The 15,439-nt window shown below is 52.3% G+C and overlaps 1 protein-coding gene across 1 annotated transcript in view; it reads right to left on the bottom strand.

The window, feature by feature from the left end:
* The window catches only part of MYEF2 (myelin expression factor 2), a 64,794-nt gene that overhangs the window by 15,495 nt on the left and 33,860 nt on the right, over positions 1-15,439 (bottom strand). The window contains exons 8-12 of the mRNA XM_075345800.1: positions 14,994-15,043; positions 14,849-14,909; positions 7,774-7,875; positions 7,649-7,690; positions 7,483-7,554 (exon numbers count right to left, since the gene is read on the bottom strand). Of these exons, the coding sequence (XP_075201915.1) occupies positions 7,483-7,554; positions 7,649-7,690; positions 7,774-7,875; positions 14,849-14,909; positions 14,994-15,043 (327 nt within the window). The remainder of the gene's footprint in view (positions 1-7,482; positions 7,555-7,648; positions 7,691-7,773; positions 7,876-14,848; positions 14,910-14,993; positions 15,044-15,439) is intronic.

Raw genomic sequence — 15,439 nt, forward strand, 5'->3', positions numbered from 1 at the left:
AGCCTGACAGACTTGTTGAGCCGTAGCCTGGTGCCTAAAAGCCCAAGAGGCACCGACAGCTCTGGTCGAGTGTGCTTTGATCCCCGGCGGGGGAGGCACCTGAGTACTCTGGTAGGCGGCCGAAATGGTCGATCTAATCCAACGGGCCAAGGTCGGCTTAGAAGCAGAGAGACCCTTGCGCCGCCCTGTGGTTAGCACAAAAAGAGAGGTGCACCGCCTAAGTGCAGCGGTGCGAGACACATAAATCCGGAGAGCACGCACCAGATCTAGAGTATGCAGCACTTTCTCAAAGCGATGAACAGGGGCCGGACAGAAGGAAGGCAAGGAAATATCCTGGTTAAGGTGGAAGGGAGAGACCACCTTAGGAAGAAAGTCCGGGGTCGGACGGAGAACTACCTTGTCTTGGTGAAAAACCAAAAAAGGTGACTCCGAGGAGAGCGCAGCCAAATCAGAGACTCTCCTGAGAAGTTATGGCAACTAGAAAGGCCACCTTTTGAGAAAGACGATACAAAGAAACCTCCCTAAGGGGCTCGAAAGGGGGTTTCTGCAATACCGTGAGGACCAAGTTAAGGTCCCAGGGATCCAAGGGCCGCCGATAAGGCGGAATGATGTGAGACGCACCTTGCATGAAGGTGCGGACCTGAGCCAGCCGGGCGAGACGCCGCTGGAACAGCACTGATAGAGCTGAGACTTGTCCCTTGAGAGAGTTGAGGGACAGTCCTAGCTGCAGACCGGACTGTAAAAAAGACAGAAGGGTCGGCAACGAGAATGGCCAAGGAGAATGGCCGGAAGAGCGACACCAGGACAGGAAAATTTTCCAAGCCCTGTGATAGATCTTGACGGAGGAAGACTTACGGGCCCGAGTCATAGTGGAGAGGACTTCAGGAGGAATACCAGAAGCCGTCAAAATCCAGGACTCAAGAGCCACACCGTCAATTTGAGTGCCACAGAATTCGGGCGGAAAAACGGACCTTGCGAGAGCAGGTCTGGACAGTCCGGAAGATGCCACGGCATCTCCACGGACAGTTGGAGCAGGTCCGGATACCAAGCTCACCTGGGCCAGTCCGGTGAAATGAGGATGACTCGACGGCCCTCCATTCTGATCTTGCGCAGGACTCTGGGCAAGAGAGCTAGAGGGGGAAACACGTAGGACAGACGAAACTGGGACCAGAGCGTCCGCGGCGAAGGCCTGAGGATCGTGGGAGCGAGCCACGTAAACCGGAACCTTGTTGTTGTGACGGGATGCCATTAAGTCCACGTCCGGAGTGCCCCACTTGCGGCAGATTGACTGAAACACTGCCAGGTGCAGGGACCATTCGCCACCGTCCACGGATTGACGGCTGAGATAATCTGCCTCCCAGTTTTCTACGCCAGGGATGTGGACTGCGGATATGGTGGACTTGGAGTCCTCCGCCCATTGAAGAATGAGTTGGACCTCCAACATTGCCAGGCGGCTGCGTGTCCCGCCTTGGTGATTGATGTAGGCAACCGCTGTCGCGTTGTCTGACTGGACTCGAATGTGCTTGCCCGCCAACAGGTGGTGAAAGGCTAGGAGAGCTAGAAGCACAGCTCTGGTTTCCAGCATTGATTGAAAGGGCTGACTCGGACGGAGTCCAAGTGCCCTGTGCTCTGTGGTGGAGATGTACTGCTCCCCAGCCGGATAGGCTGGCATCCGTGCTGAGAATCACCCAGGGCGGAGTCAGGAAGGAGCGCCCTTGGGACAGGGAGAGGGGTCGAAGCCACCACTGAAGAGAGCTCCTGGTCCGTGGCCACTAACCTCTGTAAGGAGGAAGGCCGCTTGTCCCAACAGCAGAGAATGTCCAGCTGCAGAGGACGCAGATGGAACTGGGCAAAGGGAACCGCCTCCATGGAGGCCACCATTTGACCCAGCACCTGCATCAGGCGCCTGAGGGAATAACGGCGGGGCCTCAGGAGAGAGTGCACCGCTAGCCGGAGAGACTGCTGTTTGATTAAGGGCAACTTCACAAGTGCCGGCAAAGTCTCGAACTGCATCCCTAGGTACGTGAGACTCTGGGTCGGAGTCAGAGTGGATCTGGGAAGATTGACAATCCACCCGAATTGGGCTAGGGTGGCGACAGTGAGCGAAACACTCCGCTGACAGTCTGCGCTGGATGGACTCTTGACCAGAAGGTCGTCCAGATAAGGAAGCACTGCTAACCCCTGGAGGTGCAGGACCGCAATCACTGCCATGACCTTGGTGAATACCCGAGGGGCCGTGGCTAACCCGAAGGGGAGAGCCACGAATTGGAAATTATCCTCTCCTATCGCAAAACGTAACCAACGCTGAAGTGACACTGCGATTGGCACATGTAGATAGGCATCTCTGATGTCGATGGACGCCAGGAACTCCCCTTGGGTCATAGAGGCAATGACTGATCGCAGAGACTCCATGCGAAAATGCCGCACCCGGACATGCTTGTTGAGAAGCTTGAGATCCAGGATGGGCCGGAAGGTACCGTCCTTTTTTGGAACTAGGAAGAGATTTGAGTAAAAACCTCTGAACCGTTCCTGAGCGGAAACTGGGACAATCACTCCGTTTGCCTGCAATGACGCCACGGCCTGCGAGAAGGCGGCGGCCTTGGAGCAGGGGGGAGTTGAGAGAAAAAAATCTGTTTGGAGGGCTGGAAGAGAATTCTATCCTGTAGCCGTGAGATATGATGTCTCTCACCCACTGATCGGAGACTTGCTTTAACCAAGCGTCGCCAAAGTGGGAGAGCCTGCCACCGACTAAGGACGTGGCTGGAGCGGGCCGAGAGTCATGAGGAAGCTGCCTTAGTGGCAGAACCTCCTGCGGACGCGCTTTTGGGCGCCAGTTGGATTTCTGATCCTTGGCTGAGTTAGCGGACGAGGCGGAAGGCTTAAGAGGATGACCAGTTGGAGGAACGAAAGCTCGATTGATTCCTACCCTGGGCGGGTTTCCTGGTCTTGGTTTGTGGCATGGAAGTACTCTTCCCGCCAGTAGCTTCTTTAATGATTTCATCCAGCTGTTCACCAAACAGCCATGAACCAGGAAAAGGGAGCCCAGCAAGAAACTTCTTGGAAGAAGCATCTGCCTTCCACTCTCGAAGCCACAAAATCCTGCGGATAACAAGAGAATTAGCTGAAGCCACCGCAGTGCGGTGAGCAGCCTCTAGCATGGCAGACATGGCACAAGATGAAAAAGCTGAAGCCTGAGAAGTTAAGGTAACCATCTCAGGCATAGATTCCTTGGTGAGGGAATGCATCTCCTCTAGAGAAGCAGAGATGGCTTTGAGAGCCCACACTGCTGCAAAAGTCGGGGAAAACGCGGCCCCCGCAGCTTTATACAGATTTGGCCAGAAGGTCAATCTGACGGTCAGTGGAATCCTTAAGTGAGGTGCCGTCAGCCACCGACACAACGGTCCAGGCTGAGAGCCTAGACACCGGAGGGTCTACCTTTGGGGAGTGAGACCACTCCTTGACCACCTCAGGTGGAAATGGAAACCGGTCATCAGAACCACGCTTTGGAAAGCGTTTGTCAGGGCAGGTCCTGGGTTTGGTCACAGCTGTCTGAAAACTGGAGTGGTTAAAGAACACACTCTTCACTCTCTTAGGCGAGGTAAACTGATGTTTTTCTGCCAAAGAGTTGCTCCTCTGACACTGGCGGATTGAGATCCAGCACAGAATTAATAGAAGCAATCAAATCACTAAGATCTGAGTCACCCTCAGAGAAATCGAAGGGATACATAGCCTCCGAGCCCCCAGTGAGGGCATCCTCCTCATCTTGAGAGTCAGCTCTTGAGACAGAGCCGTGGGACGGGGAGGGGGATGAAACCCTGCGCCTTCTCTTAGAAGGACGGGGTCTGGGATCAGATGATGAATCCTCCGTGAGCTCCGATGGACGGAGGCCAGAGGATAGGAATCCTCTGTCAAGAGTATTAGAGGCACCCTGTGAGGGGGGCTGATGCATATTCATCAAAGTCCTGGACAAAAGTCCCATGGACTCAGCAAATGACTGGGATATGGACCTAGAAAAGGACTCTACCCAGGCTGGGGGTTCAGTCACAGGTGCAGCAGCAGCCTGAGAGACCACTGGGGGTGAGACTCCAGGCTATGTAACCGCCAAGTTAAAGCAACCATCAGACTGTGGATAGGTGCTCGGCTCAGGCAGCAGGAGCTTACATGCAGTGCATGCAGAATAAAGCTTTGGAGCCTTGCTCCTTGTGTGAGACATACTGCTGGAGTGGGGGCTTTGCAGAGAATGAACCTCAGGGAGAATATACAGAGGTCCACAACCGGAGACCGGCTGTGGCTTACCAGACCGCTGAACGCGGTGTTGTGTGCCCTCCATATCCCGAAGCCCGGTCCCCCAGTCGCAGCACCTCAGCAGAGATGCAGAATGCAGGATGTCCCAGAGCAGAGTGAACTCTGCCTGAGAAATGGCTGCCGGAGCGAAGAGAGGGGGCGGGACTAGGGGGCGTTCCTATAAAAGAGCGGGAACTGGAGGGCTATAGAGACCTGCAGGGAAGGAGGGACGCCCCAGCAGTGGGGAGTGTCCCTCCCCTGTGTAGAACGGCCGCCGGGAGGAGCCGAACCTGTCCCCCTGCATGAGTGACATGCGAGGGCAGGAAAATGAAACTAGACCTCCGGCGAAGCCGGGGCCTAAATTTAAGCGGCGAGGCCGACAAGCAGGCACCATCGGCGCGGTTCTCAGGCAAAAGCTAGAGAACCCGCCGGAAAAGTTAAAACAATCACATACAGCATACTCTCCCCTTACAATAAAGAACCGGGACCCCCAACATAAACGTCTCAGGTACTTAGCTGCCGAGACGCAGGGCCATGTCCCTGGGGATGAGTGCTCCGGTCCAACAGAATCTTCAAGGGGCTGTGGATGGAGACCGGACTCCTGCCAGGCATGGAGACCGTGCTGGCTCCCACTTCAAGCCAGAGCCCAGAAGGGATGGTGAAGGAGCGCGGCATGTAAGGCTGCAGCCTTGTAAATCAACCTTAACAACACCGTCGACACAGTGGGGTGAGAAGGGACATGCCGGGAGTCCAGACATGGACCCGCTTTTCTTCAAACTCTTTCCAAAAGTCAAACAAATCAGATGAGAATGCATGTGTGGATGTATGCCTCCTGACACAAAGCGATAAACTGGCTAGGACTGGCTACCAGGGGGTGTATAAGCTCAGAGGGAGGAGCTACACTTAAGTGTAGTACTTTGTGTGTCCTCCGGAGGCAGAAGCTAAACACCCATGGTCTCATGGTCTGGGTCTCCCAAAGGAACGATAAAGAAAGAAACTATAGTTAAAGGGAATCACCAGGTTTTTGCTACCTCATCTGAGAGCAGCATAGTGTAGAGAGCTTAATTCCAGCGATGTGTCAGTTACTGAGGTGTTTGCTGTCATTTTGATAAAATCAATGTTTTTTTTTTTCTTTGCTGCAGATCTAGCCGTTATACAGAGCTCATGAATATGCTGGACTACCTGGCAGCACAACAAATAGTCCTCTAATGATAAAATTACTGCTTAATCAGAAGAGGATCAAAAGTACACTGAGAATCCAAGTAAGTGACATCGCTGGCATCAGGTTTCTGCCCCTACATTATGTAGCAAAAAGCGGGTGACTGATCCCCTTTAAAACCAACCATTGGTTTAATTTGTATTTCATGAATAAGTAATACAGGAGAGGACAGTTTGTCTAACAATAGTAAGTAATGAGTGTAAAATGAAACCTGGTATTTCCACAATACAGCTGTGCCATATTACATCTACTTAAAAAAAGGGCTTATCAAGAGCTTCTTCATTATTTTAATTTTTAGGCCCATAATAAGTTAAAAACAGGCAGGTGGTTACTACCTTCCTACTCTACCCAGCTCAAAGCGGTCACCAACGACTCCTACTGGCAATGCAGCTGCTCCGTGTATTTATAAAAAAAAAAAAAACAAAAAAAAACAAACAGCACTTACTCTTCCGCTCTGTTGACAAGGCGTGACTGCCGAAATAGACTGCGTGAGGTCTGCAGTCAAACTGGGGAGCCGTCTGTCCTTTAACATGACATCGGCAGCCAGTCTCCGTCAGTAGAATGTAGGAAGCTGTCATCACTGAGACATCAGCAGAAGCCGCTGAATTGTTGGCAGCAGTGTTCTATGTCCGCTCTGTGCCGGCAGATATCGGCAACGGGCATAACAGGCAGATGGTTAGCAACTACCAACTTGTCAGTTCTTAAGCACATAGTTAAAGGGAACCGGTCAGGTAATTTGTGTTCTAACCTAGTAGGGTGATGTGTGGCCTAATAACCCCTTCCTACCCATGCCTGTGTTGTAATAGTGTGTAATGTACAAAAATATCTTTTATTACATGTGTACCCTATGTAAATGAGCAGGGTCTCTAGCCCCATGGGCGTCAAATCGTCCCTTGGGCGTTTGCATGTTTTCCATGGTATCACGCCCCTGTGGATGTGATACCATGGATTTACATGAGCGTCGTACAGTCGCTCCATGAGATCCCGCGCATGCGCACTTATTCCCACAGCCTTCTTGGTCAGCCAGTGTTTGCTTCTAGTCTTCAGACGCGCACTGCGCATGACCGCAACTGCAGGAGTCTTCTGAGCATGCACAGGGTGCACCTAAAGACGAGAAAGCAAGCACCCGGCTAAGAAGGCTGTGGGAATGGTAAGTGCGCACGCGCGGGAACTCAAGGAGCGACAGGATATCGCTCATGTAAATCCATGGTAACACGCCAACAGAAATCATGGAAACGCCCACAGTGCAATTTGACGCCCAGGGGACTAGAGCCCCATATCATTTACATAGGGTACACAAGTAATAAAAGATTTTTATACATGCACATTACACACCATTACAACACAGGGAGGGGTAGGAAGGGGTTACTAGGCCACACATCACACATCCTTTATAAATTTTTTTTTTTTTTTATTGTCCCGGACTACCACTTTAATAAAATCTATAGGCATGAGAAACTACAAGCCTTAAGGGTCAAGCTGTATTCATACCACTTTTTTCTTCAGAGCATAAAACTGCAGACACAGCATATGGCATCTGATGTGAAAGCAATGGATGCGATATGCTAATGACCCCCGGCTCAGGCTCTGCTGCCAGCGTGAGCCGAGTGTCATGTGACTGACCCGATCATGCAAATCGAGTCACAGCTGTGAAGCTGCGGGCGCTGCGAAGGAGAGGGAGGGGTTAAATCACCCCATCTCCTCCATCCATCGTCAGCCTGTGCGTATATCGCACTGCACCAACATCCGAGAGCAGGCCGATGTTTCTCTAGCACCCATTCACTTGAATGGGCGCGAGTGATATGGCTCACAGAAATTTCCTCAATCCGTTTAGAAAATAAGAAAAAAAAAAAAAAAATAGCTGATCTGAGCTGCAGCATTGTCTAACATGGGGCCGAGTGCAATGCAAGATTTTCTGTCTGATTTATACGCTCGTGTGAGGGTTCCCTAAAAAGGAACAAACTGTATAGACCACATACCTGTCATTCGGTTCACTCCACTAAATCCTGACATGTTACTCATGCCATCCATGCCGCCAAATCCACTAGCACCTGTAAGTGTGGATTAAAAAAAACAAATACCCCATCACCCACACATGACACTACTGAAAAATGTGAAATAGATTTTGAAGTAGCCAACACTTACCTCCCATTCTGTTCATTCCACCAAAACCAGGGCCGTCCATGCCTTAAATAAAAACCAGTGTTAAATAATGCATCCTAATTTGTAAACCCTTTGGATATGTGTTGTACATAGTGCTGTACACTTACCTGATGGACCCATGTTTCCCATTCCACCACCCATTCCAATTTGTGTTGCACTTATTGGCTGTCCACCAGGTCCAAGTCCCATTCCTATACCTCCTAGGCCACCTAGAGGAAAGAAGAAAAAACAAAATTATGCAAAAATACATGCAACATGAGAGATACTCAATATGTGATATTACACGAGTACCACAAATTATAGACGAGGTTTTACGTGGTGGAGTGGACTTTGAGCGGCGCTGTGGGAGGGGCCGGAAGGGTGTGATGACTAAACAGGGAGAGAGAGGCAGACTGGTATGGAAATATGATGTGGAGCGACACGGCTGATGGAGGAGACCTTTCTATTAGACTGAGGTATTATTGCATAATTTAACTTTTGTTTATCTGTGGAGCCATGTTTGTAGGCTCATTTTATATAATTGTGATCCAAGAATCCTTTTTTTCTTATACAGAGGAAGAACCTGATTTATAGACAACATGTTTCTTTATCGCTTCATTGGGGGACACAGAGACCATGGGTTGTATGCTGCTGCCACTAGGAGGCGACACTAAGCAAAAAACAAGAAAACTCCTCCTATGCAGTATACACCCACCAACTGGCAATTGTACCTCAGTTTAAGCTTAGTGTCCATAGGAGGTGGACACACTTGGGGCTGCTCCCAGCCCCTCAGGTTTGTATTTTTAATCTTTTCCCTTTTTCGTTTCAGACACAGCTCGTCGGGCGACAGGGTGTAATTGCTCACCCTGCTCTCCCCCCTAGAGGCCGGTCGCACAGAAGTGGGGTCCGTCCGCCACTTCCGTTGACTTCCGTGCCTGTCTGGCAGGACCCTACCCCCCTAACACTCTCGACTGTTTGGGGGGCATCCGCACAGAGGGACAGGCGGATGGTCCTTGCCCCCCTCCCCCTGCACGCCCGCCCTCCACAGACGGCCTGATCAGGGAGGGGAGACGAAAAATCATTGGAAGATCCGTCTCCCTATGTCCTTCCCACAGGATCAAGCCAAAGAGGACTATCAGCCACCGGGACAGGTACCCATCCCTTGTCCCGGGTCATGGGGGGGGCTCAGTTTTATAAAAAAAAAAAAAAAAAAGTCTCTTTAAATGATTATCTTTCAAGCTTAGCTCCCTTACCCCAGGTCCCCTCCAGGCAGTAAGCTCGGCTCCCCCACAAGGGGGGGGGGGGGGGGGGACGGACCCCGACCCCGTCCTCGGCCCCCCCTGCGGCCTCACCTCAAAATTTAGTCCCCGGCGTCCCTCCGGCCTAGCTCCCGTCCGGCCACGCCCCCTCCCGGCCAGCCTATCGCGTGAGCCCTCACTTCTAGCAGGCCCGCCCGCTCCAGCAGCCAGTCAGGGGAGGCCTCTGCGCGCCCTTTCCCAGCCAACCACGGGCCTCCTCTCTCTCTCTCAGCCGATACCTGCAATCTGTGCGCCGTTTTTTCGCGCTCTTTTTCTGCTCCTCCTCCGGCCTGGGCTCTCAGCAGCAATCTCTGCCCTGCGATCTCCCGTGCGGCAGACACGCTCCACGTGCAGCCACCGGCTTCACGTCCCTGCAACTCCTCGGAGCCCCCACCTCTGCTCCCTCAGCCTGCATAGCTGAACAGGACACAGCGCCTGCATACAGACAGCTCAAACACAGGACGCCAGAATCTGGATAAGCTCTGCCACTGGGAGGCAGCTCCTTCCCAGTACCTCATCCACCTGGCATCCTCCTGTCTCTCTTCCCTTGCCTCATTTCCTCTCTTCTGTCCCATGTCCAGCACAAGAGCGACCCGCTCTCAACCACAGGCCATAGTGCTTCACTTCGCCTGCTCCTCTTGCCTAAAGAAGTTTCTCTCAGGGCAGTCGTCCCCCATCTGCGTAGCCTGTAGCACCCCTAACATGACTACTACGGAGCCCCCCACCGCCCGTAACGAGGACTCGGCCCCCATGCCTGGGTGGGCCTCAGCTCTCTCCCAGTCTGGACAAGCTAACTGACATGTCTCAATCCTTAGCCTCGGCCATAAACAGTCTGTCCGCCTCCTCCTCTGGAGTCCCCCCGGCAACCCAGAGCGAGTCTGAGCCCGCAGCGCCTCCAGCCCGGCAAGGCAGAACCCACAGGAGGTCTAGGAAGCGGTCCCTCTCTGGGTCTTCCTCCAGCTCCCCTAGCCCTGCTATGGCCGCCAGAGCATCACGCACGCTGTCTCCTGTCTCTTCTGCGGCAGCTCCAGATTTGGACCAGGACTCTGCTTCTGACTCCGATCTGGACTCTGAACATATATCCAAGCTGACCGGTATGATGGACAGTCTGGTCATTGCTGTCAATCAGACCCTAGAGGTACAGGATATTGATCCGGCACCTACCTGTCAATCAGTCCCTTTCAAAAGAGCCAAGAAGCTGCCAAAAAGCTTTGGCAACCACAGGGAATTTGAGGATATTTTTTCCAGACAGTGGGAACATCCCGACAAGCGTTTCCAGAAGCGCAAGCGGGCTCAGGTCCTTTATCCCTTCCCGCCGGAACTTCTTCAGAAGTGGTCAGTGGCCCCTGCAGTGGATCCTCCGATCTCCCGACTCTCGTCAAGCACCACCCTGCCGCTGTCCGATGGAGCCTCCCTGAAGGATCCCTCGGACAGGACCATAGAATCCTTTGCCAGGTCGGCCTTTGAGGCCTCCGGCTCGGCCATCACTCCAGCCTTTGCGACCACCTGGGTTTCCAAGGCTGTCTCCGCCTGGGCAAAGCTCCTTCGCCGTGGTATCCTGGCTGACGCTCCCAGACCAGAGCTGGCAGATCTGGCAGATCAGATCACTCATGCCGGAAAATATCTAGTCGCTGCGTCCCTCGACTCTGCTGCTTCCGCTGCCCTGGCAGCCGGCAACATTACTGCAATCCGCAGAGCCCTGTGGCTTAAGGCGTGGAACGCGGACTCCGCATCCAAAAAGTCTCTCACTAGCCTCCCCTTTGTCGGTGCCAGACTCTTCGGAGAAAAGCTGGACAAGATCATCTCTGAGGCTACGGGAGGCAAGAGTACCTTCCTCCCCCAACAGAGGACCCCTCGTGCTCCTCCAAAGCGGCGGCTTTTTCCCTTTCGTCAATTCTCCACCAACACCAACTCACGTCGGGAGTGGTCCCCGGCGCGTCAGGAGAGACGGAAGCCCTCCTTTAAGGCAGCACCCCACTGGCGTTCCCGTAGCCAGCAGTCCAAGTCCTCCAGGTCCAGATCCCACAGATTTTCCTCCGCATGACTGGGCTCCCGTCACCGGGTCCCCATCCAGGGTCGGCGGTAGTCTCCGCAGGTTCAGAAGCACGTGGCTTTCCGTGATAGACGACGCCTGGGTTCGAGACGTCGTCTCTCACGGCTACAAGATAGTTTTCTTCGCTCACGCTTCGTCCAGTCCAAGCCCCCCAAGGATCCCTCCCTCACAAAGGGCTTCTTCGCAGCCATTCAAGCCATGCGAGACTCTGGGGTCATCATCTCCGTACCCCCTCAAGACAGATTCCGGGGTTTTTAATTCAAACCTCTTCGTGGTACCGAAGAAGAATGGCACAGTCCGCCCCATCCTGGATCTCAAGTGCCTCAACAGGCGGGTCCGCCTCCGGCAATTCCGCATGGAGTCTCTGCGCTCAGTGATAGCGTCCATGGAACCAGGGGAGTTCCTTTGCTCGGTGGACATCCAAGACGCCTATCTCCACATCCCGATCTTTCCAGCTCATCAGAGATTCCTACGCTTCATGGTTCAGGGGCAACACTTCCAGTTCACTGCCCTCCCATTCGGGCTCTCGACAGCTCCCAGAGTCTTCACCAAGGTGATGGCTACTGTCATGGCTATTCTTCGGACCCGGGGAATTCTAGCCATCCCGTATCTGGACGACATTTTGATCAAGGCTCCCTCGGCGGCGGAGTGCAGCGACAGTCTCAACATCACTCTGGATAACCTATCCCGTCTCGGCTGGTTGATCAACAGACCAAAGTCATCTCTGATCCCGACTCAACGCATCTCATTCCTCGGCATGATCTTAGATACCACGCAAGCGAAGGTTCTTCTGCCCAAGGACAAACTCACAGCTATCCTCAGGGGGATTTGGAAGCTCCAACGCGCACCTCGCTGCTCCCTTCGATACTGCATGAGCATTCTCGGGAAGATGGTGGCGTCAATGGAAGCGGTGCCCTACAGTCAATTCCACACTCGCCCCCTTCAAGGTCTCCTCCTCGCAGCATGGGACAAGTCCCCTCACTCCCTGGATCGACCAATTGCGATCCCTCCTCGAGTCAGAGAGTCATTGGAATGGTGGAGATGCTCTCCCCTCACCCTCCAAGGGAGATCATTTCTTCCCCTTCGATGGAGGGTCGTCACGACAGACGCCAGCCTGATAGGATGGGGGGCCACTTTCCAGGACCTCACAGTTCAGGGTCGCTGGACCGAGCCGGAAACCAAACTTCCCATCAACATCTTGGAACTCAGATCAGTTCGCCTAGCTCTCTTTCATTGGGAGGCTCTGCTTCGCGGACACCCAGTTCGGGTGCAGTCCGACAATGCAACCACTGTAGCCTACATAAACCATCAAGGCGGAACACGCAGCCGAGCGGCAATGAGAGTGGTATCTCAAATCCTCGACTGGGCCGAACAGAACATCCCAGCGATTTCGGCGGTCCACATCCCGGGCATGGACAATTGGGCCGTCGACTTCCTCAGCCGAGAGGGCCTCGACGCCGGAGAGTGGTCCCTCAATCCCAGAATCTTCCAGCAGATCTGTTCCAGGTGGGGGACCCCCGACGTGGATCTCCTGGCCCCCAGGTGGAATCACAAGGTTCCCCAGTTCGTATCCAGGGCAAGAGACCCACTAGCGCTCGCAACGGACGCCCTAGCGATCCCCTGGTCGCAGTTCTCTCTGCCGTTCCTCTTCCCTCCACTTCCGCTTATACCCAAGCTAGTCAAGAAGATCAAGGCGGAGGGAGTTCCGGTGATTCTCGTGGCCCCAGATTGGCCTCGTCGCCCGTGGTACGCAGAGCTCGTGCACCTTCTCGCCGACGTTCCGTGGAGACTTCCAGACGTCCAGGACCTTCTCACTCAAGGGCCTTTTCTTCACCAGAATCACAGTCGCTCAATTTAACGGCATGGCTGTTGAAGCCGCAGTACTAACTCCCGCGGGATTCTCAGAAGAGGTCGTCCAGACAATGATCAAAGCTCGGAAGCCTTCCTCTTCCCGCATTTACCACCGGATGTGGAAGGCCTATTTCCGCTGGTGTGAAGCTAACCAGGTCACAGCCATGACCTTCTCCTTGCCAGTTCTGTTGTCATTCCTACAATCTGGTCTGGATACTGGATTAGCACTCAGCTCCCTCAAGGGTCAAGTGTCTGCTCTCTCCATTCTCTTTCAAAGGAGGATTGCCTCTCGATCACAGGTTCGCACATTCATTCAGGGGGCCGCGCATGCGGCGCCCCCCCGTTACACCTCCGGTGGAGCCCTGGGACCTTAACCTGGTTCTGTCTGTTCTCCAGCATTCCCCCTTCGAACCTATGCAGGAGACGTCCCTCACGTTCCTCTCTTGGAAGGTCGCCTTCTTAGTTGCCATCACGTCAATCAGGCGGTTATCTGAATTAGCGGCGCTTTCCTGCCGCTCTCCATATCTTGTCTTCCACCAGGATAAGGTAGTCCTCCGTCCGGTTCCTTCCTTTCTGCCCATTGTGGTTTCCTCTTTCCATCTTAACGAGGACATTGTTCTCCCCTCCTTTTGTCCGAATCCTTCGCACCCTCGTGAGATTCTTCTCCACAAGCTGGACTTGGTCAGAGCTCTCCGTTTGTACATTTCCAGGACCTCTCAATTCAGACGGTCGGATTCCCTTTTTGTACTTCCGTCTGGCCCGCACAGAGGTCTACCTGCCTCCAAGTCCTCCATTTCGCGATGGATTCGCTCTGCCGTACTGGAAGCCTACCGGGTAAGAGGGAGAACGCGCCCACTCAGGATTACGGCCCATTCCACCAGGGCGGTGGGAGCCTCGTGGGCGGTCCGTCACCACGCTCCAGCGTCGCAGCTTTGCAAAGCGGCCACCTGGTCTTCGCTCCACACTTTCACTAAGTTCTACAGGGTCCACACTTTCGCATCCTCCGATGCGAGCCTTGGTAGACGAGTTCTGCAGGCTGCAGTGGACCGAGGTCAGCCCTGAGAGTAACATTAGACCCACCCGCGGGACTGCTTTAGGACGTCCCATGGTCTCTGTGTCCCCCAATGAAGCGATAAAGAAAAGTAGATTTTGGGTACTCACCGTAAAATCTTTCTTGGAGCCTTCATTGGGGGACACAGCACCCGCCCTTGTGTTGGACATATGTTACTGTTCAATGTTTCTGTTGACTGTTGAGTTTAATGTCCACTTCTGTACGATTGTGCGTTTTGTTCTACTATTGTCTCCTATTGCTTTCTCACTAACTGAGGTACAATTGCCAGTTGGTGGGTGTATACTGCATAGGAGGAGTTTCCTTGTTTTTTGCTTAGTGTCGCCTCCTAGTGGCAGCAGCATACAACCCATGGTCTTTGTGTCCCCCAATGAAGGCTCCAAGAAATAGATTTTACGGTGAGTACCCAAAATCTACTTTTTTTCAATGTAAGCCTTTGTTATATAAGATGCAATATATTTTCTCTGTATTGACTACTAGTTGTTTAATAAAAAATGATCTGATTTAAACAAATTATAGACAAGGAATATTAAACAGTGCCACATCTACATTGAAGACACCTGCCTTGTGACCAATCCTCTAGATAGATCCTTTTCTCGCCATGTAGAGTTGGAACTTACAGTCACAATGCACCAAACTTAAGTAGATCAGCCAATGTAAGAAATGAAAAGCAATTTGCTAGTCACTACTTCTAAAAGACATTAGTAAAACTTACAAGCTGCAGATTATTGCAAATCAGCAGAAACAAGTCAGTCAGCAGATGAACATCACTGTACATCTCCTAGAGAAAGATCCTAACCTCCTGACCTCAGCAGGCCAGTGTCCAGCCCTGCATGATTATAGCACATCTTTGCCTCGACCTTTACATAGGGATTTAATGTCCCGTTTTACAGTACGTCCTCATGAAAGCAGGAATGCCCATTTCTACTTACGAGGTAACTGAGGTGCTTTTTCCATAGCGTGGAAGTCATCTGGAGGAAAAGATTTGTCGTCCTAATCAAAAACAAAGCATTATCACTATATAGCTGACTAGGTGACTATAAAAGAAGAAATACTGTACATTCGGTTTTAACATACCATTTTAACGTGCATAGGACGATCAAACAAGAACTGTCCATTGAACATAGCTGTGAGAAACCAGTTAAGGGATAGCTACAACACAATGACTAATGGTTTAATTGCCCCTGTACAACACATTCAGGAGCTGGCCTGTACCAGTTTATCTAAATTTCCAAGCTTGCAATTTACTGTATGATCTGGGGAAAAGAAATGTTGAAATAAAGTAGTAAATCTTCCAACAACATAATCCGACTACTTGAATATAACTATAAAAACTGGGGTACACCCAAGATTTCAGCAGGAATCATTACAACTATTGCTTGTGTTGTGATATTGGGGTAACGTACTTGTAATGGCAGCCCCTGGTGTTCGATTAGCTCATGTGCCTAGTGTCCGTGGTCACACATGATGGGCATTTTAGGTTGTATTCCAATCAATGTGAATCCATGCACTAGTAGCCGGTT

Source organism: Anomaloglossus baeobatrachus, chromosome 4, assembly GCF_048569485.1.
Source record: "Anomaloglossus baeobatrachus isolate aAnoBae1 chromosome 4, aAnoBae1.hap1, whole genome shotgun sequence".
Classification (NCBI taxonomy): Eukaryota; Metazoa; Chordata; class Amphibia; order Anura; family Aromobatidae; genus Anomaloglossus; species Anomaloglossus baeobatrachus.